General features: G+C 53.5%; 12 protein-coding genes across 17 annotated transcripts; 8 read left to right on the top strand and 4 right to left on the bottom strand.

Annotated features, from left to right (window-relative positions):
- Window positions 1–348: 348 nt before the first annotated feature.
- Window positions 349–969, top strand: KVP17_000958 (uncharacterized protein; the record flags this gene model as incomplete). Its single annotated transcript, XM_068515914.1, has 1 exon — window positions 349–969. The coding sequence occupies one exon, from the start codon at window positions 349–351 to the stop codon at window positions 967–969; it is 621 nt and encodes a 206-aa protein (XP_068379537.1).
- Window positions 970–1154: 185 nt separating this feature from the next.
- Window positions 1155–3079, bottom strand: KVP17_000940 (uncharacterized protein; the record flags this gene model as incomplete). Of its 2 annotated transcripts, XM_068515877.1 has the most annotated exons (3): window positions 1678–1683; window positions 1713–2990; window positions 3017–3079. In XM_068515877.1, the coding sequence occupies 3 exons, from the start codon at window positions 3077–3079 to the stop codon at window positions 1678–1680; spliced, it is 1347 nt and encodes a 448-aa protein (XP_068379505.1). The 2 variants fall into 2 exon arrangements, with proteins under 2 accessions (XP_068379504.1, XP_068379505.1); XM_068515876.1 differs by having other exon boundaries at window positions 1155–2990.
- Window positions 3080–3111: 32 nt separating this feature from the next.
- KVP17_000952 (uncharacterized protein) lies at window positions 3112–6541 on the top strand (the record flags this gene model as incomplete). Of its 3 annotated transcripts, XM_068515906.1 has the most annotated exons (5): window positions 3187–3408; window positions 3437–3708; window positions 3737–4369; window positions 4445–5405; window positions 5435–6541. In XM_068515906.1, the coding sequence occupies 5 exons, from the start codon at window positions 3187–3189 to the stop codon at window positions 6539–6541; spliced, it is 3195 nt and encodes a 1064-aa protein (XP_068379529.1). The 3 variants fall into 3 exon arrangements, with proteins under 3 accessions (XP_068379531.1, XP_068379529.1, XP_068379530.1); XM_068515907.1 differs by lacking the exons at window positions 3187–3408; window positions 3437–3708; window positions 3737–4369 and having other exon boundaries at window positions 4530–5405; XM_068515908.1 differs by lacking the exons at window positions 3737–4369; window positions 4445–5405; window positions 5435–6541 and having other exon boundaries at window positions 3112–3450.
- Window positions 6542–6825: 284 nt separating this feature from the next.
- Window positions 6826–8093, top strand: KVP17_005195 (uncharacterized protein; the record flags this gene model as incomplete). The annotated part of the gene is made up of 2 exons (XM_068515001.1): window positions 6826–7983; window positions 8049–8093. 2 exons carry the CDS (start codon window positions 6826–6828, stop codon window positions 8091–8093), a joined length of 1203 nt encoding a protein of 400 aa, XP_068379538.1.
- A 33-nt stretch (window positions 8094–8126) lies between these two features.
- On the bottom strand, window positions 8127–11016 carry KVP17_000951 (uncharacterized protein; the record flags this gene model as incomplete). Of its 2 annotated transcripts, XM_068515904.1 has the most annotated exons (2): window positions 8127–10840; window positions 10869–11016. In XM_068515904.1, 2 exons carry the CDS (start codon window positions 11014–11016, stop codon window positions 8127–8129), a joined length of 2862 nt encoding a protein of 953 aa, XP_068379527.1. The 2 variants fall into 2 exon arrangements, with proteins under 2 accessions (XP_068379527.1, XP_068379528.1); XM_068515905.1 differs by lacking the exon at window positions 10869–11016 and having other exon boundaries at window positions 8127–10697.
- A 69-nt stretch (window positions 11017–11085) lies between these two features.
- KVP17_000943 (uncharacterized protein) lies at window positions 11086–12387 on the top strand (the record flags this gene model as incomplete). Its single annotated transcript, XM_068515884.1, has 2 exons — window positions 11086–11174; window positions 11202–12387. The coding sequence occupies 2 exons, from the start codon at window positions 11086–11088 to the stop codon at window positions 12385–12387; spliced, it is 1275 nt and encodes a 424-aa protein (XP_068379512.1).
- Window positions 12388–12420: 33 nt separating this feature from the next.
- On the bottom strand, window positions 12421–12852 carry KVP17_000953 (uncharacterized protein; the record flags this gene model as incomplete). Its single annotated transcript, XM_068515909.1, has 1 exon — window positions 12421–12852. One exon carries the CDS (start codon window positions 12850–12852, stop codon window positions 12421–12423), a length of 432 nt encoding a protein of 143 aa, XP_068379532.1.
- Window positions 12853–13220: 368 nt separating this feature from the next.
- Window positions 13221–13649, top strand: KVP17_000956 (uncharacterized protein; the record flags this gene model as incomplete). Its single annotated transcript, XM_068515912.1, has 1 exon — window positions 13221–13649. One exon carries the CDS (start codon window positions 13221–13223, stop codon window positions 13647–13649), a length of 429 nt encoding a protein of 142 aa, XP_068379535.1.
- Window positions 13650–14233: 584 nt separating this feature from the next.
- KVP17_000941 (uncharacterized protein) lies at window positions 14234–15496 on the bottom strand (the record flags this gene model as incomplete). 2 transcript variants are annotated; one of them, XM_068515878.1, is made up of 1 exon in its annotated part: window positions 14234–15496. In XM_068515878.1, the coding sequence occupies one exon, from the start codon at window positions 15494–15496 to the stop codon at window positions 14234–14236; it is 1263 nt and encodes a 420-aa protein (XP_068379506.1). The 2 variants fall into 2 exon arrangements, with proteins under 2 accessions (XP_068379506.1, XP_068379507.1); XM_068515879.1 differs by having other exon boundaries at window positions 14234–15280.
- A 34-nt stretch (window positions 15497–15530) lies between these two features.
- On the top strand, window positions 15531–16178 carry KVP17_000947 (uncharacterized protein; the record flags this gene model as incomplete). Its single annotated transcript, XM_068515894.1, has 1 exon — window positions 15531–16178. The coding sequence occupies one exon, from the start codon at window positions 15531–15533 to the stop codon at window positions 16176–16178; it is 648 nt and encodes a 215-aa protein (XP_068379522.1).
- Window positions 16179–16500: 322 nt separating this feature from the next.
- Window positions 16501–17214, top strand: KVP17_000946 (uncharacterized protein; the record flags this gene model as incomplete). The annotated part of the gene is made up of 1 exon (XM_068515893.1): window positions 16501–17214. The coding sequence occupies one exon, from the start codon at window positions 16501–16503 to the stop codon at window positions 17212–17214; it is 714 nt and encodes a 237-aa protein (XP_068379521.1).
- A 1211-nt stretch (window positions 17215–18425) lies between these two features.
- KVP17_000948 (uncharacterized protein) lies at window positions 18426–19061 on the top strand (the record flags this gene model as incomplete). Its single annotated transcript, XM_068515895.1, has 1 exon — window positions 18426–19061. One exon carries the CDS (start codon window positions 18426–18428, stop codon window positions 19059–19061), a length of 636 nt encoding a protein of 211 aa, XP_068379523.1.
- Window positions 19062–19156: the final 95 nt, after the last annotated feature.

Here is a 19156-nt window from a genome sequence, read left to right on the forward strand (position 1 = left end):
TGAGGGTCCAGCTGAGGGTCCAGCTGAGGGTCCAGCTGAGGGTCCAGCTGAGGGTCCAGCTGAGGGTACAGCTGAGGGTTCAGTTGAGGGCACAGCTGAGGGGTCAGTTGAGGGCACAGCTGAGAGTACAGCTGAGGGTCCAACGGACAGGTTACCTGAAGCCACCAATTCGCTGGGCAAATCTGACACACTCATTTAAAAAGTAGATTACTGTATCTCCATTCACGTCTGAAAATTTCCCAGCTCCATCCGTGCTTCCACATTCACAACACATAGCACTCCCAGCCCACATTGGCCCTTCGGTGGTTCCTGTTCGAATTTCTCGCTTTACATCAGCAAAATGCACAAATGGACGACGACTTTGACGTCGAGTCAGTCTCGGAGATGGCGGGCGCCTTGATGTGCATATCCACCTTACTCTCTTTCCTGGTGCTCTTGATCGTTAATGGGGATCTTCTGATCCAGTTTGACGGTTGCCGGTTAGATTGCCGGTTCAGTCAGAAATATAAAGCGCAAACCGCTACGAATATGGCAGCAAGCGTGGAAGAGCACATAAGATCCAAGATGCGAGGTGAGAATCCACCCCCCTTTCTACCCTTCCCCACGAGCCGATCATCGCTGCTGTCCGAAGTTTTAGACGCTGTCTCCTGGTCGCAGCCGTGGGGGTCTCAGTGGAGCGAGACCCAGGAGTCGCAGGAATCACAATCGCAGGAATCTCAGCGTCGCGCAGCGTGGGCTGACTCCACATGGTCCTGCTCCCAATCGCAGGAACACGCACTCGACGAAATCCCTCCGCTGGAGTGCGCCAGATTGAACTCCAGAGAAGTAGACTTCGATGACGCGGCTGCCGCTGCAGAAATGTACACCTTCTCCTCGCGCGACATTCGAGATTCTCAGACGCTGCAGACGGTGAGCACTTCCTTCGAGGTTGGAGGCGAGTGCCTTACAATCGTGGTGGTGGATCGCTAGACAGATCGGAAACTACTTTTTCGTTAACGTGAGAAGAGCACTAAGAAGGGGAGCGAGTGCGTGTGAGCGTTGCCACATTTTTGACTGGACGAAGATAGCTGGATTGGGTTCGTTTTACAAGAAAGATCAGACAAATACTTTTTAAGGATGAGTTTGGGACTTTCTTCTCGCTTCGTAGGCGACATTCATTTCTTGCTGCGTCTGGTCTTCCTTCGTGAGGATTTCTCAGGTGTCAGCCGTGAGGCAGCGCAAACGAGCGAGTCTCGTGGGGGGTGACGCATTAAGGGAGAATGTGGGAGGTGAGGAGGTTGTGGGACTTGGGAATGGGTTTCTGGCCAGCGAGACAGGGGGCGGTCGAATGTTGAGAGCAATACCACGGGAGGCCTCTCCACAGGCCTTGGTAATGGCAGAGAGACTCGTTCGATGAGGCGTGGAGGCGGTATTTGCTTGTAAGCGGGACTCTGGGGTGGCGGATACGCCGAGAGTCTTGATGGCTGTGTTCGCCTTGTGTGAGCAGTAGCTAGAGTGGCGTTAACCACTGGTGACGTGGTAGAACGGGTTACAGATTCAGCCGATAGACGAATACGAGCGGTGGGTTCAGGAGCGGGAGGCCGAAGTACCATCCGAGTAAGGCCCTTCTGGGACAGCGGCCCCGTGGAAACTCCCACTTGGGGTCTGGGCTGGGGTACCAATGGGCATCGTCTCACTTCAGGTCTGGCCTGGGGTACTCCGACATGTCGTACCTGTGACCTCACTTCAGGTCTGGCCTGGGGTACTGTGGGATTTGTTGCAACCGGCAAAAACGGTCGAACTTCCGACCGAACCTCAGGAATCTGGGGAGATTTAGCCAGAGGATAAAAGGCTGGTGGTCGCAGAAGTCGAGATCCCGAGGCAGTTACGGCAGGTACAGCCCAACTCATTCGGGTCGTCACCATCCCAGCAGAACTTCTAGGAGGGACCGGAACTCTGAGCGCTGCTAGTGATGGGTCTGGAGGGGAGGGCGGAAGGGGGAGCTTGGCAGGCGCATCCCTATGGGGACTGAGGGACCGAATTTTGGTTCTGGGTACTTCAGGGATCTCCACATCCGCCTTGATTTTCGGCGAAGGCTGAGGCGGGGGCACTCTGTTAGACATTACAGCATCAACCCTTTTCGAGTCAGCATGGGACCTCGAGTGTTCGACAGTCGCAACGCTAGCAGGTGCCCCCTCAGTATTCTGGGAGATTGTAGAGGATACAGCACGAGCCTTCCTTTGCGACGCAAGTCTAAACTCGGGCTGTAGCCGCCGTTCTGAGATCAGAGAGTTCTTCAAAATGGGCCGAGTAGGAGGAGGTAGGGTGGGGGACGTCACCAAGTCAAACTTGACGCTCTTCTTTTGCTCATCTCGCTGACATGACAGTTCCGTCCGGTGGTCAGACCACCGCAAGAGTGGATGAATACTACTCAGACTGTTGAAGAACGTACATGTCTGAACCACCTCATCGGCCCATAAGCCATCCTCGAATTGCTCGCCGACGATGATGCGGCCAGCATCGCATTCCCAGGAATCGGTACTTTCCTGCTTCCAAGCCACGTTGACCCGCTTGCTGATTACATTGCTCAGACCCCCATCCAGCGGAGCGCATTTCGTTTCGAGGAACTGCGCGCTTTTTTGGCACCCCCAGTTATACCGCCTCATCAGGTACACCAGTGCCACGTAGGGGGCGCGGTCATAGCCGTTGTAGCTCGCGATCACCACTGAATCCCCTCGAGTCAAGCGGCTTTCGATGAAGTTAAAAAGTCCCGATGATAGCGTCTCCCATAGGAACAAAAAGAAACCAACTTGACTGTTTTCATCATCTATGTCCTTCTCGAAAGGCGTAGCCAACCACATGACCTCGAGGTCCGGGATGTCGAGGTTTGATTCCACGGTATCTGTGTCCTCTTTCCGCAAACAGCTGATAATACCGGACACCTGGTTGCCCTCAATAAAGTCGACATCCAACACAGAAGCTATATTGCCAATGTAAAGTCCATCTTTGATCTGTGGTACGCATACCACGTTCTCACCTTAATCGACTCAAACCATTCATCCTCAAGGTCAGAGTAGTCGTCATCGACAATAGCCTGCATGAATTACCGATTAACGCTCACCATGACTCAGGATGAAGCTGTCTGAACTTCCAAAGGATGTCTCAACTTTGGTTGGGATCGTGCTGACCGTCGTTGGTGCCAGTATCATGGCCGCTGGTTCCGTCTTCACGAAGAAAGGTATAGAACAGCACGCGATGTCGACTGGAAAACTGCGCATGTACCCAGTGTCCAGTCCGACGTGGGCCGTATCTCAGGCAGCCTACCTGTTGGGTGTCCTGGTGCACTTTTCGGCGCTGGCCTTCGCTCCGGCAAGCGTGTTGGCCCCTACCAATAGTGTGGGTCTGGTGGTGAACGCCCTTATGAGTTCCGTGAGTTGCGGGATGCCAGACAATGCAGGTGGTGCTCCATGAGCCCGTAACTGTTTCTGCTGTCGCTGGCATTTGCGGAATCTTAGTTGGTCTGACGATGTGTGGAGCTGTAGGATTTCTTCCTCACGCGGGACAGGACCCTGATGTCTCAGGCACAGATTCATGGTCGGATCTGTGGTTTCTGGTATTCCTTGGCGTTGTGTTGGCTTCTGTTACACTGGGGCTGGCTATGGTGACCATGTACGAATCTATGTGGGAGAAGCATTTCTGGGGTTCACAATTCAGTACCCATGTGAGAGCGTGAGCCTGTAATGTGCAGCCAACGCAGCGGCCACACTGAAGCTCCGCTGCCAGGCTACTCACCCGTGTCCAGGGCGGACGTTGTGTGTTGCGGTGTGCACATCTCGCCACCGGACTTCACACGCGGAGCAGATGGATTTCCGTTGTGGGTGGGAATAATCTATGGGGTGATGGCTGGTGTCGTGGGGTCCTTCGTCGTGTTGGAGCTGAAGGAGTTTCTGGCTGTCGTCACCTGTTCGGCTCCATGGGGTATGTTCCAGTTGTATCTCTCCCTGGGCATCCTTGTGGCCTCAACACTGGGCTCCAACCACTTACTCTCTTTGGGACTCAGCCGTGGCAAGGCTATGATTGTCATTCCAACATACTATGTGTTCTGGACACTTTGTGGCACTCTTGGAGGAGTGACAAAATTCCATGAAGGTCAGAACCTCACGCGGCTTCAGCTGTCGTTGATGTTTGGAGGAGTATTGTGCACACTACTCTCAGTTCTGCCTCTGGCTGTATCTGATCTTAGCCGTTTGTCCAAAACAATGGCGCGGGTTCTAAGGATTGCAGACTCCAAAGGCCAAGCAGCTGTAACGCGGACGCTGGGGCTCCCGCTATCCCTTGCAATGGTTACCCTTGAAGGCATGGCAGGTAAGGGTAGAGAGCCGCGCTGTGGGTAGTTTTGGTTGGAGTTCACTCAGACACACCTCTAATGACAAAGGCTTACTCCTTGGAGTTTCCTCGAACCCAGACCCGACAGAAGCAAGGAGTGCTTTCTGCACACGGATGAAGCTATTCAAACTGATCTTGCTCTTGTGAATCTGAAAGTTCAATTTATGCTGCGCGAAGTGGCAGTTCCTGGCGGCATCTCCGCTTTGGAAGCGGAGGACTTCTCCGCGATGGCGTACTTCGAGACTGCGTTGGAAACAGTGCCGTTGGAGAAGTTGGAGAAAATACTGCAGACAGCTCAAACAAAGGTTCAATCCGTGCTCTACGAGATTGTCAACCAGCAGTACCCAGACCTGGTAAATCTCAGTGAACAGCTCAAGATCCTCGACCTTGCTGCCGTGGGGAAGGTGGAGGCATCAATCGATTTGGTGAGCGGTGGGGTTCGTGACATCCTGAGAGCCGCGACCGAGATACAGTCTGCCTTTAAGGATTTGGCGTCGGAGCATCAGCAACTGACGTCCCAGGCTCGCAAGGTGCAGTTAAGGCTGGAGTCGGATTGTTATTTGGGAGAGCTTGAAACAACGCTCAGTTCACTGGACGAGTCTTCAAACTTCGCCCATCTTGAGAATGCCGCCCGCCTGCTGCACCACTGCATCCGGTCAGACCGTGCCCAGAGTGATCCCTATGCCCGCTTGGAGTCCTACAGAACGACTTTGCTTTCTCACATTCGAGCGGCCGCTCTATCTCTCGGTTCAGATCCAAAGCAGCTGGGTTCGCTTTGGCGGTCAGCTACGTTGCTGGGAGCCTCGGCACAGCTGGTACGGGACCTCTCGACTCGATGGGTCAAGAAGCCAACTTCTACAGGCACGTTGTCCTGCTTTGTGGATTTCCTCCGCCAGTCCAAAGCCCAGCATTTTTCTGAAGATGCTCTGTTCTGGAGACTCTACTCCTGCGCTGCCGTGTCTGAAGAACCGGCCCTATTGGGCCTCAGATGCGTGGCTGCCCCGACAGTAAAAGAGGCGGCTGCCGCCTTTGAGGGAGTAGTAAGGGGACCGAAATATCGTCAACGCAGATAAGTCCCCACTCACCTGCGGATTTCTGGAAGTCGTACTCCGTGGCCAGAGGTTATATAGCCTGCGTCCTGGACAAAGAACGCACGCTGTACCCTGACAGCGAGCACACAGTTCCGGTTTGTGTCGCTGAGGAGTTGAGGTCACTCGAGGAGCTGTGGTTGACGGATGTTGCCGTGTCAATCCACCTCCACGACGCCGATGCCCGTGTCACGGAGGCTTGGGAGAGATTTGGCCAGTCGAAGCCCACTCTCAGAGTGGTGTCCTGGCTTGACATCGCCTCGGATGTGGTTACAGGGTCCGAGGTGGCGTGCTGGTCACCTGCTGGCACAGTGGTCTCCGAGGTATTGTCACTTCTGAGATCGAAAGCGGCTGACGGCAGGGCTTTGCTGAGTGCCTGTATTCCCCGAGTAATTAGAGGCAGCTGTGAGATGATATCTGCTCAATGCGAGCATCTCACATCTCAAAAAACTGTCGACCCTGTCCTGATGGGGTACCTTTACGCGGACGTCGCATCAATGCAAGCGGCACTCTCCCCCGGAGACCTCATAGAGTACGCCATGAGAGAGTTGCTGCACAAGCCCAGTCCAGACGAGCTGGAAGCCCACATGGCACCCCTCATCGCAGTTGGCAAAGAGCTGGGCCACGTATTGGACGCCATGGGAAAAGCAACCACCCAGCGACTGCTTGCTGGCGTATCGGAGGTACTCTTGGGAGCATTAGCCATCCCAAAGCTCTATGTTCTGACCGGAAAGTCCGCGCCAACGAAGGTATCAGCGTATGTTCCTCACCTCTTGGAACCTGTGAGGAACTACCTGCACGTCATGACAAGCGAGGCTATTCTCCGTCCTGAGGTCTATGACCCTTGGGTCGAGACGGCCATTAAGCTGACGGTAGATGAGTATGTTAATGTCGTACGGACTGTGCAGGACACCAGTCACCGTCACGACTCCACCCAACGACGACTCAAGGGTGCGGAGCGAGACGTGTTCAAGATCTGGAAGCAGCTGGATCTCGACATCTCTGCTGTTATGGAAGACATACTTGACATGCGTGACGACCTAGATGTCCAGGTCCTGGAGACGCTGAGATCAAAATTCTCTAGCTGAACAAAGTCAGGTTTTTAATACAAATGAATTCAAACTCCTCCAGCGAGTTATTCTGCAGTGTTGGACTAAGCTCAACCCCGCAACGTCAAGGGGAGAGTACAGACGAAAATGTTGTGCGAGTGAAGAATCTCGATACGGGGGAAGAGGTGGCGGTCAATGTAACGAACATTGACTCACATCCAATATTTGCTCACGAGGTCGACGATGAGGATCATTTCCTCCGACGGAAACGCGTTCAGAGGTTCGATATAGCCGACTTGACACCTTGCAAAAAGCGGGATCGTATGCGGCGTTGGGTACTGGCGAATCTACGACCCATGCGACATCCTCTGGAGATCATGAATCATAAGCCGAACATGCCTTCAGTGTGGACATCAGCTGCATGTACGACTAGTCGCTGCGTCTCAAAGAGCTTCGAGCCGTTCAAAGACTTCTGGCTTGTGAGGAGGTTACAAGCCCCACAGTGCATCTGGGCGCTTGCCATGGATCAGGAAGGGGTGTGGCTAGCTGCTGGAACGCAGGATGGAACGATCAGCCTCTGGAAAGTCAAACGCAACGCAGTTGGCGGCCTGTTCAACGATGATCCAGAAATATGTCTTACCGGTCATTCAGGACCGGTAGTTCACATTGAATTCTCTAGGGGGTCGAGAAAACGAATAGCTTCCGCGTCGTTTGACAAAACCATTCTCATCTGGGACTTGGATGCTGGTCGCCATGCCGTTAATCTCATCTATTGTTCGGACTACCCTTCTGCGGTAGTATTCAACCCCCACAACGACTCCGAAATTGTTGCTGGTTTCCTCGACGCCACGGTTCAGGCGTGGAGGATGAACCCTGATAGAGCCGAGGCAGATATGCAAGAGTACCTCCGGATCCCCGACCTGGTTACGTCGCTATCCATCAATCCCGGCTCCACCCTCATGGCTGTCGGAGTCCGCAGCGGCAGAGCTATTTTGTACTACTACCCTTCCTACCGATTCCTTGCCGAAATCGACTGCAGACGACCAGGCCGAGCCAGTCGTAAGGTCACTGGCTTCGACTGGTCGGATGAATGGTTGATGGTCACGACGGCAGACTCTAGAATATCTGCGGTTAGCATTCAAGATCTCTCTGTAGTGAAGCGATTCCGAGGACACACTCAAAAGAGGTCTATGCTCAAGGGAGTGTTAAGCTCTCGATCTAGCTTGCTAATCGCTGGATCGGAGACCGATGAGGTCTATGTCTGGCCCCTTGTCTCTTCTTGCAAGACAGAAGACACGTATCAAGCCTGTACACTTACCGAGGCGACGAACGTTACCTGCCTATTGGTGGGTCCTGTTCCCTTTCTCAAGTTCGCTTTGGAGGAGATCTACTCCGTTCTAGGCCGGTCACTACACGCAAATGGCACGTTGAAGAAAGACGGTCAAGCGATCCTTAGCAGCTCTACTGGAACTATAGAAGCGGTAGTGGTTGCAACTCGAGATGGACGTGTTCTCTTCTATATTAACATGGGATCCCGACTCTACAGATGGCTTCTCCACTACAGAGATGGACGTGTTCTCTTCTATATTAAAAGGGGATCCCGATTCTACAGATGGCTTTCCGACTATATCAATTCAGTTTTCAGCGAGCTGACCTCCACTACAGAGAGAGGCGTCAGTATCAAACACAACGCTGTTGCCACTGGCAATGTCAGCCAAGCCACAGTGTGAAGCCGAACGCAGGCTATCAACACGCCACCTTCCATTAGCTCCGGTAGCCTCGCAAAGAGTTCAGATGTCGTTCTGCCGTGACTTGTATCCATGTCCACGAAAACCAGCTCTGCGCGGTGCATATCTGGGATGTTTCCCAGGAGAAACTGCCGAACATACGCCATCTGGGTCAACCAGGCAGGCTTGTCAGTGTCGGTGGCCATTTTCCACGAGGCTACGAACTCCAGGTAGACGGCTAAGATCGTCCGGAGGTAGTCTCGGAGGGGTTCCGTGATAACTTTGTTCAGGGAGTGTGTTCTCATGATCTGCGCCTCCAGCCCGCGTTGAACGGAAAGTCGGTCCAGTTTGGTGAGGCTGGTTGTTCGTAAGAGCGTCAGACCAGTGGTTACCTCTGTGGCAGGCACAGCGCCTGTGAAGGCTGTCCAAATATCGCCGTTGTTGAAGTTCCAAAACTCATCCACAGAGAGTAAAGGAACAGATCCGCCTGTGGTAACGTATACCGCTCCCTGTGTCAGCACCATATCTACTCTGGAACGGGCCAACTGTGCCTGGGCATCGGAAGCATCAACATAGGGCAAGGACGACGTCACGGCACCTCCAACTACCCGAAGGCGAGGCGTGACTAGTTCCAGCCCGGAACCCACGATTCCAGGGTAGCAGAGGGAGTAAACTGACGATGCCGGTCCCTTGAACCCCGTTCCAAGCAGAACCACGGCTTGGGCAGTGTTGGGAAGCAATGGAGCTACCAGGGAGCACCAAAGGACTGCGGCGTCAAGCGGCGATCCTTGCTTCCTGCTCAACGTCATTATTGGCGGCTGAACGCTGACGACGCCCCCGAAATTGGACTTCCCCAATGATAATGACTGGTACAGGTGGGTAACGGCCTCCACATTGTGCTCTGTGTCGACGAACAACGCCTTAGACATTGCGGTGGCTGCAGGAATGAGCGACCAGAGATTAACCTGGTCGCCCATGACAACCATCGCGCTGCTTGGAAGAGAAGCCTTTCCAAGGCGTTTGCCTGCTATCTTACCTATTAGTGCAGCCCTCGTTGCGTCCGGAGGCAGCAGAACCGCCTCTGAGGGGTCGATGGTGTGACGTATACGCAGCGGCACGCTCTGGGGTGTGCTCGACCCCTCGCTTGCCTCCAGATTGATGGCTATTGACGGGACCAAGCTGACATCCAACTCTATGGCCGGGGCGGAAAAATTGCCGGTCACTGGTGTGAGAGCGCCGGAGAAATTTACTGGTTGCGGACTAGCCTGCGCAACGTCCATCAACGACAGCCGCGTCCAGCCAACTAGCTCCGAGGTCACCGACCCCTGGAGCCACAGGAGTAGCGAGATGCCCTCCTTGACGAGCTTATGCTTCTCGGCCTCGCTAGGTCGCCAAACACCAGCGAGATCTGGCAGTGTGATGGGTAGAGTCACGATCAACGGGTCCGGAAACGGAGAGGCTAGGTGGTCAGCTGTAAACCTGGCTGGTTCAGCCTGCGCGTGGTCGACTGCCGGAGATGGCAGCACTACTGGGATTGAAGTGTCTGCCGAGTAGCTCCCTTGAATCAGCTCAACACGTATTCGCTGGTCGAACCGAGGAAGCACTGCCAAAGAGTTCAGAGCCGCCACTCTCACCTCGCAGGCGAAGAAATTCAACCTCGGCCGGTCTGCGTAAGGTATTGTCTGGAATACTGGTGGTAGAATCGGCACGTAGAAGGACGACTGGAATGTCCACTCTTCGCCATCCACGAGGACGCCCTCCAGTGGGGTTCCAGTCAGCGGTGTGGCGTCCAAAACAGACACGGGGCACTCCACCTCAAGAGCCTCAATGGCCGACATCAGCGAGCAGATGCCTCGAGCAACGACAGCTTTGCCTTTCATAAGCTTCACGCTGAGAGAGGTGAGTTTGAGGTCGGTGACGGTTCCACTGCGAATAAGCAAGGGCTTCGGCTCCTTGAAGGAAAACGCGTGCTCGTCGATGGTTTGACTCTCAACACAGCGGATCGTTTTCCGAGTCAGAGGATGATTAACTCCGATGTCGACGTGCACTGGAACGTCCTCTGATCTTAACTTTCCCAGCAACAGAGCATCCTCTGTGGAGAACAGTGAGTCACTTTTTGAGGACTTGTCTGCCAGTGCTGTCTCTTGCAGCGCGAAGTTCGCTGGGCCTAGGACCATCAAGAGGTCGTACACCTCCTCGAAGAAGAAAGCGAATCCTACACCACAAGCCTCGCGACCATCCATACTTCGAAGCGACAATGCCTGCCGAACCGATCCTTCCGCCACAGTACTCAAGGCCAAGGTTGTCCTTCCAAGCAGTCTGTTCACTGAACCTAGGGCCCATGCCGAGACCCTCAGTCCCGTAGAGTCAAGAGAAGCGTTGGGAAGTCGAACTTCGAAGTGGCCGGCGCCAGAGGCTTGCAATCCGAGCTGCGAGCCCAGTGGCGTGATGTATACTGGTTTCAACATCGCCGTCCCAAAACGCTCAAGCCTCGCGGAGCCCGTTCTTACGCAAACTCCTGGATCGCCGTGGAGTACCCTAGCGAGGTGGGAGCCTTCGCGGTCTCCACACTGCACATAGAACTCCTCAACAGCATGACCCACATCGAATTCTGAGTCTGAATCGGCTTCTAGTCTCACGAAGGAATACAGCGGTGTCCACTTCCTCCAGCATCTCCAAGGATATGTCCTTCAGCTTGCACGAAAACCTACGGATGTCGCCAGAGGGAGGACGGTGTTTTGAGATGTCCCCGAATTCGCCAAGAGTTACAAGCGGCAGAGATAACATTCGCGATGGCTGAATTTCTCCTTCGACTGGAGCTCACCATTGCCGTTCGCAGTGTGCTTTCCATTGCACATGTGGTTGTGGACGCTCAGGATTCTGGGGGTGCTAGGAGTGAAGGATAGCACGGCTCTTGAGTACTGCACAGCGTTGCTGTGCGCTGAGTAAGCATTGAGATCTTCTGATTACAGACTCGGAGACGCTGTTGACATTGCTAACGCACCCTCCTCGTTCTCCAGGGCTACCCTCGCCGCTTGCAAAAAGTGTGCCTCGGTTCCTGATGCACCCACGACTCTAGCCATTGAGGAGAAAAACGCGTTGACTCTGTTCAACGACAGTCTTCCTAAGATTTTCTTTCCTGTTCTCCCAGCAGAGGCGAAAACTAGCAAATCAGCAAAGATTCAGCTTTTCCTCCGAGGCGACCTCCATGCACCAAATCTTTCGGAATGCGTTTCAGAGCCCGTCATGGGAACCAACCAACAATTCGTACGTGTGTTCACTGACCTGGTCATTCGGATTCCAGATGACTTTATCGACACCTCAATGCGTCGACCGGCGGTGAAGAAACCTCGGTACTTCCCAATGCGGTGGTCGCTGACGAACCCGCTGCTGTTCCACAGTCCCACCAGCACTAACATATTCAAGGAAGAGACATTTTCGTTTTGGCTTCCCACATCGAGAGTGACTGCTGGCGATATGGTAGCATTCATTCACGTGGAATCCAGGAAAGAGCCACAAACAATTGATCAACTGCCGGGAAACCTGATTATGCCATCATCCTTGATGAATGAGTTCCGGTCTTACCAGATGAATCATCTGAGATCAGCCATTATAAAGGCATTCACGGCGCCAGGTTCGTCTCTGAAGTGGGATTCAGCACCATCAAAGAAGGCAAAGCTCCCCAGAGCGCTAAAAGACAAGAAGCCTTTTATAACACTGGAGATGGAGATGGATGACGTCGCAAAGAACATCTTAGGTGACACGGAAGCCGAAAAGATGTACAACTTCCTTCGGGATTTCATAAACGTCAGAGTCTACTGCAAGAGAGATATCTATGCTGGGCTGACTGCAGACGCAAAGAGAAAAGTGAGTGACATCAAGGACAATGTCCCTATGTTCGAAGAATTCCTTGGAGTGTTAAGGAAACGGCTGAAAGCCGTCGCCTCCGCCAGCGAAGGCAACAAACGAGAGCAACTCGACGACTACTCTGCCCAAGTGATGACGGACGCCTTGGACCGTCTTCATCACGCGCGAACAAACCAGCCGGCAGTGGATCTGTGTGTCGATTTGGCTCGAGATCGAATGGGAGGAGGGATATCAGGCTACCGAGGAGGTTTGCGTGACGTGTCAGGTATTGGCAAGTCGATGATTCTGTAGCAAACCATATACATAGAGGCGCGAAGGACGTTTCTAAAGCACCAGCTCTGTTTCCAGGTCATCAATCCTCTTCTTCAAATCGACAGCACTATGACGTATACCATCAAGGCTTTGTTGGTGTAAATTAAGCGTCTCGACAATCGAAACCACCACCTCCGGATACTTTTTCGTTGTAGCACTGTTCAAACTCAGCTGGAGCTCTGCTGTCTGATCCTCGAGGATGGACACGTCGTTGCTAAGTCGATGCGCCGCACTAATGAGGGTGTTCTCTCCCTCAGAGGGGCTGATTTGCTTGTTGAGCTCATCTATGGCTCGGTCCAACCCCCTAGATATGGCCTGTTGCTGCACGTAATGCTGATCCAGCATTCGGTCGATTTGAATTTGGCGACTGATGATCGCTTCTTGCTGGCTCTGCAGTCCTTTGATCTTCTTGCCATGGAGGTGGAGTTCGGCGTCTAGAGTCATAGCCGTGCCGGCGTACTTCTTAAATGCAGTGGCTTCCTTCTGCGCGCGTAGACTGAATCCTCTTAGAACGTCCTCAAGTTTATCACATAGAAGGGAGTCCAATGCAGGACTTGGGGCCTGAATCCCAAATGTGCTGGTACCAGTCGACGATGCAGCTCCAAAAAGACTTCCGGTGGTCGAAGTCGAAGATGCAGCTCCAAAGAGACCTCCTACTGCGGTCGGTGAGGATGATGCAGCTCCAAAGAGACTTCCGGTAGCCGTGGAAGTCGAAGATGCAGCACCGAAGAGACCTCCTGCTGTCGCTGAAGACGACGTTGCTCCGAAGAGACCTCCTGACGTAGCTCCGAAACCTCCTGCTGTCACTGAGGATGATGCAGCCCCAAAGAGACCTGCTGCTGGCGCTGAGGATGATGCAGCTCCAAAGAGACCTGCTGCTGGTGCTGAGGATGATGCAGCTCCAAAGAGACCTCCTGCTGTCGCTGGGGCACCGAAGAGGCCTCCCGTCGCTGGGGATGGCGACGCAGCTCCGAAGAGACCTCCTGCTGGCCCGGAGGATGAGGCAGCTCCAAAGAGACCTCCTGCCGTCGCTGGGGATGATGATGCAGCTCCAAAGAGACCTCCTGCTGTCGCTGGGGATGATGCAGCTCCAAAGAGACCTCCTGCCGTTGCCGGGGATGATGTCGCTCCGAACGCCGCCCCGAAGGAGGCAGGTCCTGTCGACGCAGCTCCGAAACCTGCTCCGAAAGCTCCAGAGCCCCCTGCACTGGAGGATTGAAGATTACTGGCGCCAAACCTAAAGCTCGAGCTGCTACCACCAGACGATCCGAACATGGTAAAAATTGTGACTTTACAGGAGCAAAGGAGCAAGGAGCGCTGCAGGCTAGGAAACTGAACTGGCTTGTGGCTCACACGCTGGTACACATTTGGTCTTTCGATTCACCATTTTGAGTTGTCGTCCAGCGGCTGCCCCTCTCTGTTGAGGACGCTACAGTGCTTAGGTTGCCACCAGAGCTGCAGCTCTTACACTACAGTGCTCAGATTGGCATCAAATTTCTCATTCATAAAAAACTCCGAGACCGGGAATCGAACCCGGGTCTTCCGCGTGACAGGCGGAAATACTAACCACTATACTATCTCGGATACAGAAAATATAGCGTGTGGTCCGGTAGCCTGATCAAGCTCCGGCACCCCAACGAAGGAAGGAGGCAGCTTTCAGATGAGTTGTGGTGTGTTGGAACAGAGGGTAGTCCATGAAATTTTGAATTGGTGAGTTGGAACAGAGGGTAGCCCATGAAATTTGAATTGGTGAGTTGGAGTTCGTATGGAAAGAATTTTGAGTCCTGTGCACAACAAGCACGCAACCTTCACCAACACGTTAGCATTACGAGTTTCGAAGATTTCGAAGCACGCCGCTCATGCCAAGTCCACGATTAACCGGCGCTATCGACTCGGTTATAGGCACGCTGCTTGGCTTGGCAGGCGGCTCGGCTTGGCATTCCTCGCATGAAGACTCCTCTTCCTTTCTTTTCCGCAGAAAAGGAGCGCCTTGGATCTCAACAACCTCCACGTTAGACAACCCAGCCTTGATGCACCACAGCAGAAAATCCTTCTTGTCATCCTTGGACACAGCCTCGCCAAGCGCCTCCTTCACAGCAGCATCCACCCTGTTGAACCCAGCCACGACGTTGACCGGGACCGTAAGGTTGGTGGCATCCATTTGACTGCGGAGATACCCATCCTTCTCCAGATTGGAGTCCGAAAAATAAAAGTCCACCTGCCGCCTAAGAAACGATCTGGACGTCTCCACAGCTTCAGCAGCCCACCGGATCTCGAATCCTCCACGGCCGGCAATTGACCTGCCGGGAGCATCCAGTGTGCGGTATTTGAGTGGTTCCACGCTCTCGACAACAGCTACTAGAGTTGTCATCGACGGGCCTGTCGAGCTTAGAATCGTTCTGGAGAGAGAGGCTAAGGCTGGCAGGAGGGGTGTCACAGGAAGTACCTCGAATGTCATGGCCGCGGTGTAAGAACCGGCCAACCTCTCGAAGATTGAGGGTTGAGGGGGAGTAGGTTGGGTGATAACAGGCTTTGCAGCCTTCATTACGACTTTCTTCACCACAACACTAGAGCTGCTGGAGCTTCTAGAGCTACTGGAGCTACTGGAGCTGCTGGAGCTGCTGGAGCTACTGGATCTGCTGGCCCGTGAGCAGCTCGAGACAGGTGGGGTGCGCCGGTGTGCGGCGGGAGGGTGTGCGCGCGTGCACGCTGTGGAGCTGCGGTCCCTCGATCGAGAACTCCGCTGTTTCTGGCGTTTGTCTTTAGGCTGGATGATTGGACGTACCCGTTTCAGATTGAAGACTGCTTGGACCACGTCATCAGTCTGAAAGAAATCCAGCGACTCGTCCTCCGATACGAAAAAAGGTGCCATGCCCCGTTTGAAAAGTCGGCGTTCACCCGCTTCTATTAAGCACCGCTTGCCAACCGAATCCAACAAGTCACGCACCGTATGCAAATCTCGAGTGGAGAAGTGATAACAATCCCCGTGGGTCAGATCATCGACAGGAAGCAGCGACGTAGACCGGTGTACCTCGACTGCAAGGCGAACAGGTAGGGTACTGTACGGCCCCCACAGTGCTGAATTCATGAATTCCTCAGAATTCCAGGTTTAACAGATTACGATGGCTGAAGCCCAGGTCCCTTCGTTCAAACTAATCCTCGTCGGTGATGGAGGCGTCGGCAAGACGACACTCATCAAGCGTCATAAGACTGGCGAGTTCGAAAAGAAGTACGTACCCACCCTTGGCGTCGAGGTGTCCAAATTGCATTTCGACACCTCCCATGGGCGTGTGTGCTTGGCTGTCTGGGACACTGCAGGTCAGGAGAAATTTGGAGGGCTGCGAGATGGGTACTACATTAAGGCCGACGCCGCCATTATCATGTTCGACGTCACCGCCCGCATCACCTACAAGAATGTTCCTAATTGGCATCGTGACATCCAACGCGTGGCTGCCAATATCCCGATGGTGCTGCTAGGCAACAAGGTCGACGTCAAGGAGAGACAGGTGAAGGCGAAAAACATTCAGTTCCACCGCAAGCGTAATCTGCAATACTACGATGTTAGCGCCCGCTCCAACTACAACTTCGTTAAGCCATTCCTCTGGATTATCCGTCGTATGGTTAACGTACCCGACCTCGAAATCGTGGGAGAGATCGCTAAGGCCCCTGAGATCTCGATTGACCCTTCTGTTGTTGCTGCTGCGGAGGCTGATCTGAAGGCAGCCCAGGCCAGACCCATTATGGACGACGATGATGAAGATCTGCATTAGAGTGATGTGATTGCCTTCGTTGAGAGGCTCCTGCACCGATTTAGGTTCGTCCCATAAACATGTGGTGCCTCTAGAATCTGTCTACAATTGCGGTCTGCGGTCTCAGCGCCTTCGTTGAGAGGCTCCTGCACCGATTTAGGTCTGGTGCCTCTAGAATCTCTTTACAATTGCGGTCTCAGCGCAAAGGCTCTTGCGCCGATATAGGTTCGTGAGCGCCTTCGTTGAGAGGCTCCTGCACCAACACAGGTCCACATAAACGTATACAAACGGGCCTCTGGTCGCCCATCGACTGGTATCCTTATGAAAATCTCAAACTTTCGTTATGTCGCGTGTGATGTCCAACTCGATCGAGCTTGATTCAGTCACGACCAGCCCGCCAGTAAGACTGGTTTCGCAGTCGCAGGCCTCGGCGGCCCCGCCCTCCTTCCACCAAGGGTCCTTCAGCGCCATGGAAAGTCTCTACGACCAGCTGCACACCGACGAGGACGTCATGCATACTGTGAGCGCTAGTGTAGTGAAGGTCCCAAAGACTGTTACACGCGAGCGTATTATTGAGAACCACATCTACCACGAGGAAATCGTGCATGTACCTACTAAAGTAGTAAAGGAGCAGATAGTGGAGGTGCCCGTCTATATTACCAAGCAACGTGTGAAGAAGGTGCCCAAGATTGTTGAGAAGGAAATCGTCGTGGAGGTGCCGGAGGTCGAGTATAGAGAGGTTCCAATCCACAAGGAGATAAAAGTACCACAGGTTAAGGAAGAGTTCGTCACTGTCGAGGTGGAGGTGCCCAGCTATGTGGACGTGCCTACAATCGTCTTCAACGACGTACAAAAGGTTGTCGAGGTCGAGAGGCTCGTTCCTCTCCCATGCCACATGACAACAGTCCGAGAGTACACTGCCCCCCGAATCAGAACGACTCATAAGACAGTGGAAGTGCCAGTGTACGTCCCCAAGTACGTGGAAACCCTGCAGATGGAGTACCTTCCAGAGGGCCTCGGAGAGGATGCGGTGACCATGATTAGGCAGGTGTGTTAGTCCCTAACGCTCGGGTGTGATATCGTAGTTGCGATCAGCCTTCATGTGTGATATCGTAGTGCAATCAGCAGTGCGCAATATTACTCATTTCTATGAAGGTCACCAAAGTTCGTAAACATGGCTCATCAGGCCTCTTGTACGTCAGTTCCTTCTCTCCGTTCACGCAAGTGATGAATCGCTGGTTTTCTTCATCGGATTGCCGATCTGATGGGACTCCACAAGCATCTGGAAAGCCCAAACTGCCCTCCCCTTCTGGTGCTTCAGGTTTGTCTCGTACGCAACCTTCGTCTTCCGGTCGGTCTGACGTCTTTGGTACACAACCTTACGCCCCTTCTGGTACTTCCGGTTTCTCTGACCTCCCTGGTACACAACCTTACGCCCCTTCTGGTACTTCCGGTTGGGCTGGTACGCAACCTTCTACTTTCAGTTGGTCTGACCTACCAGGTACGCAACCTTCCACTTCAGGCCTCTCTGGCACGCAACCCTCTGAATTGGGGTCGTCTACTATTTCCTCTCAGCCGCAAGATCTCGATCCGCACCTATTCTCTATGTGTTATTCTCGGCTAGAGCAGTTATATCCCAGTATACTTGGGCGCTCTGAGACTCCCCCACCCTCAACGTCACAATTTGAGGCTCCCCTCCCTTCAGCGTCACCATTTGAGCCTCCCCACCCTTCAACGTCACTATCTGAGGCTCCCATCCCTTCAACGTCATCATTTGAGGCTCCCCTCCCTTCAACGTCGCAATTTGAGGCTGCCCCTTCAACGTCGCAATTTGAGGCTGCCCCTTCAACGTCCCTTCCAGCTGCACTGCCCAGGGCTTCGCCCCGTACCACGCTCAACGCCCGTTTCGATGACGGCTGTGGGCAGCCGGCTGAACAGTATGAGATTAGTTTGTTGAAGCATCAATTCAACCAACGAAGAATTGCGCAGCCTGATGGCGTTAGGTGGATACGCAAAGTAATCCGGGGAATGAGGCTGTCCTGGTGCCCGAAAATGAAGTCTTGGAAGGTAAGAGGTCGCTGGAGTGATGGACGTCGTCGAGAGGAGACGTTCCCAGTGGTTCTTGGCGAGGAGGACCGTTGCTTCTATCAAGCGTTGTCCTGCCGAGAGCGAAACATTCCACTGAACTCAGGTGTGTACTGGCAGGAGAAACGGCAGTGTTGGACATGTAGAATCATCTGCCACGGACATCGAATGGAGAAAAGTTTTATGTGTAAGAATTATGTTGACAAGCAGGACGCTTATAGAGCTGCTGTCGAGTATCGCTCACAAGCTGTAGAGAAGAAGATCCAGGAAATTGTCGCAATGGTCCGCAGCATTCTAGGTCCACCCGACGATCATGCTACGCCTGCAAATAACTCCGACGGAGCACCTCTCCCTTCAGTTTCTGAAGGCGTCAGCACGGAATCTCTCCCTGCAGTTTCTGAAATATTCAATCGTATCAAGTTTTACCGTTTCTTGAACAAGTGGGAGTGTGATGGCCTCGAGAACGGGGTTCAGGTTCGCAAGTGGTTCTCCGCAACCGGCAGGTCTCGCACCGGTGCACTTCGAGAGGCCCTTCACTGGTATCTCCGGCACAGCACTCCTCGACACCCAGAGACCTACCAATCGCAGTTGACGATTCCAAAAGATATCAGGTGGAAGACAGGTGCATGGGAAGTACATCACTCAGATGTTCATGCTCAGAGGTCCCTCGTCTTATTCAAGGTGGATGACAATACACCAGCGGAAGTCGCGTTGGCGTCGGCTGTTAGACACCGAGACCGGTTGATTAACAAGAAAGTCGAGGCGTTGATTCAAGTGTATGAGCAAGAAACTCGAGACCGTCTGACACGTCAGACTTGACAGTTGCCGCAGAAGACGGAACAGGCGATTTCGTAAAATGGAGGAATTGCCGTTTCGTTCTAACTTTTCTAATCCACAGCACACGTAAAGCTGAC

This window comes from the organism of the source record quoted next, assembly GCF_019968985.1.
Source record: "MAG: Porospora cf. gigantea B chromosome Unknown PgB_NODE_111_length_38274_cov_573.707, whole genome shotgun sequence".
Taxonomy (NCBI): Eukaryota; Apicomplexa; class Conoidasida; order Eugregarinorida; family Porosporidae; genus Porospora; species Porospora cf. gigantea B.